This window comes from Sprattus sprattus (assembly GCF_963457725.1).
Source record: "Sprattus sprattus genome assembly, chromosome: 1".
In the NCBI taxonomy this organism is placed as follows: Eukaryota; Metazoa; Chordata; class Actinopteri; order Clupeiformes; family Clupeidae; genus Sprattus; species Sprattus sprattus.
The window spans coordinates 793,076-795,575 of NC_137920.1; the positions used below are offsets into that span (position 1 = coordinate 793,076).

The 2,500-nt window shown below is 46.6% G+C and overlaps 1 protein-coding gene across 1 annotated transcript in view; it reads right to left on the reverse strand.

Moving 5' to 3' along the window:
- mad1l1 (mitotic arrest deficient 1 like 1) overlaps positions 1 to 2,500 on the reverse strand; it is a 45,740-nt gene that overhangs the window by 22,307 nt on the left and 20,933 nt on the right. The window contains exons 11-12 of the mRNA XM_080843064.1: positions 2,184 to 2,328; positions 1,109 to 1,148 (exon numbers count right to left, since the gene is read on the reverse strand). Coding sequence (XP_080699190.1) covers positions 1,109 to 1,148; positions 2,184 to 2,328 — 185 coding nt within the window. The remainder of the gene's footprint in view (positions 1 to 1,108; positions 1,149 to 2,183; positions 2,329 to 2,500) is intronic.

Genomic DNA, 2,500 nt, shown 5'->3' on the forward strand with positions numbered 1-2,500 from the left:
GGTAACGAGACTGAAAATGGTCATCTGACGTCATGATTTGTTTTATACCTGCAAGGCTTGTAAGTTGACTGGCTGAAATAGTAGGAATTATTTGCTACGTTAACAGTCTGTAGTCAAACACCTTTGCAATGGTCACTTTGCCCCAACAGAGCGATTCAAAGTTAGAACAGGGAGTCTCCGTGGCGTTTGAGTTAATGTAGCTAAATTATCTTACTCCATCAGTTATTCACACCGTAGCCGTCTCGTAACCAGGCTAATCACATCATTGCTAACTTTTTCATACTTGTATCTGAAGGTTATGCCCCTTGAAATGAATCATCCCGTTAAGTTACCGAACACATGTTTTAACGTTTTATATGGTAACATTACGGTCACACCAAAAAAATGCGTCCAGCAGGGATTCCAAAATTGTCCGGGATTTTGCCTCGTCGAATTATTGTTTCTCTGGGTCTTTCACAAATGAGTTATTACGTCTTTACACGTTTTGGAAAGGGTATCACTTACGTTCCACCTTCTTGCGCGAGCTCTGTCATTGGTCAAACTTTCCCAGTGTTGACAGATATAATTCATTATCCTCCAAATACGATCATTTTGAGCCTTTGATATGATACGCAATTTACAATCTGGCAACACTGAGCACCTTGCAGCCGCCAGCACTAGTTCAGTACAAATGTACATGTCATCTGAATATGAAAAATATGTCCAACCCCCCCCCCCCCCCCCACACACAAAAACAAAACTCATCGAATCTACACGATTCACGTAGGTCACCTATTTTGTTTTCAAAACGGCGAATTTCGCTGAAAGGTGAGTGATTCTCATGCCTGCAGAATGGACCTCATGCCATCTCTCTCCTACACACACACACACACACACACACACACACACACACACACACACACACACACACACACACACACACACACACACACACACCCACTGTCATAGGACTCCAAAATGGACCTCATGCCATCTCTCTCCTACACACACACACACACACACACACATACATACATACATACACACACTGTCATAGGACTCCAGAATGGACCTCATGCCATCTCTCTCCTACACACACACACACACACACACACACACATACACTCACTGTCATAGGACTCCAGAATGGACCTCATGCCATCTCTCTCCTACACACACACACACACATACACTCACTGTCATAGGACTCCAGAATGGACCTCATGCCATCTCTCTCCTACACACACACACACACACACACACTGTCATAGGACTCCAGAATGGACCTCATGCCATCTCTCTCCTACACACACACACACACACACACACACACACACACACACACACACACACACACACACACACACACACACATACATACACACACTGTCATAGGACTCCAGAATGGACCTCATGCCATCTCTCTCTTACACACACACACACACACACACACACACACACACACACACACATACATACACACACACACTGTCATAGGACTCCAGAATGGACCTCATGCCATCTCTCTCCTACACACACACACACACACACACACACACACACACACACACACACAGACATTTACACAGACATTTACACAGACACACAGAGACAGACACACACACACAGAGGCACACACACACACACACACACACAGACACACACAGGGACAGACAAACACAAACACACACACACACACACACACACACACACACACACACACACACACACACACACACACACACACACACACACACACACAGAGCACAAAATTCCTTTGCAGTGTGGGCAAACATGCCCAATCCAATTAAAAATCCATCAGAGCAAGAACTCTAATCTCTGTCAATACTGACTTATCTGGCATACAAACACACACACGCACAAACACACGCTCTCACACACACACACACACAACCACATGTGTGCATGTGCATGCACGCATATGTGGGTTTGTGTGTGTGTGTGTGTGTGTGTGAGAGCGTGTGTACATGTGTGTTTGTGAGTTTGTTTGAGTGTGTGTGTGTGTTTGAGTGAGTATGCGGGTGTGACCTTGTGTGTGTGTATGTGTGAGTATGAGAGAGAGAAAAGTGAAAATGAGTGTGTGTGTGTGTGTGTGTGTGTGACGCGTGTGTGTGCATCCTGGATCTCTCTCTTCTTGTGACGTGTGTGTGTGTGTGTGTGTGTGTGTGTGTGTGTGTGTGTACCTTGGTGAGCAGTAAGACTCTTTTCTGGAGGCGTCTGACCAGAGCGTCCTGAACGTCTCTCTTCTTCTGATCCTCCAGAGATTTGGTCTTCAAGGCCAGCAGGTCTGAACGCATCTCAGCACCAGACCGCTCCAGAGAACGCAGGCTACACACACACACACACACACACACACACACACACACACACACACACACACACACACACACACTCGTCAGCACAGGAGAGAGAGGGGGGGGAAGGACAGAGAGAGGGAGAGAGAGAGGGAGAGGAGGAAGGGGAGAGAGAGAGGAGGACAGAGAGAGGAGGAGAGGAGGGA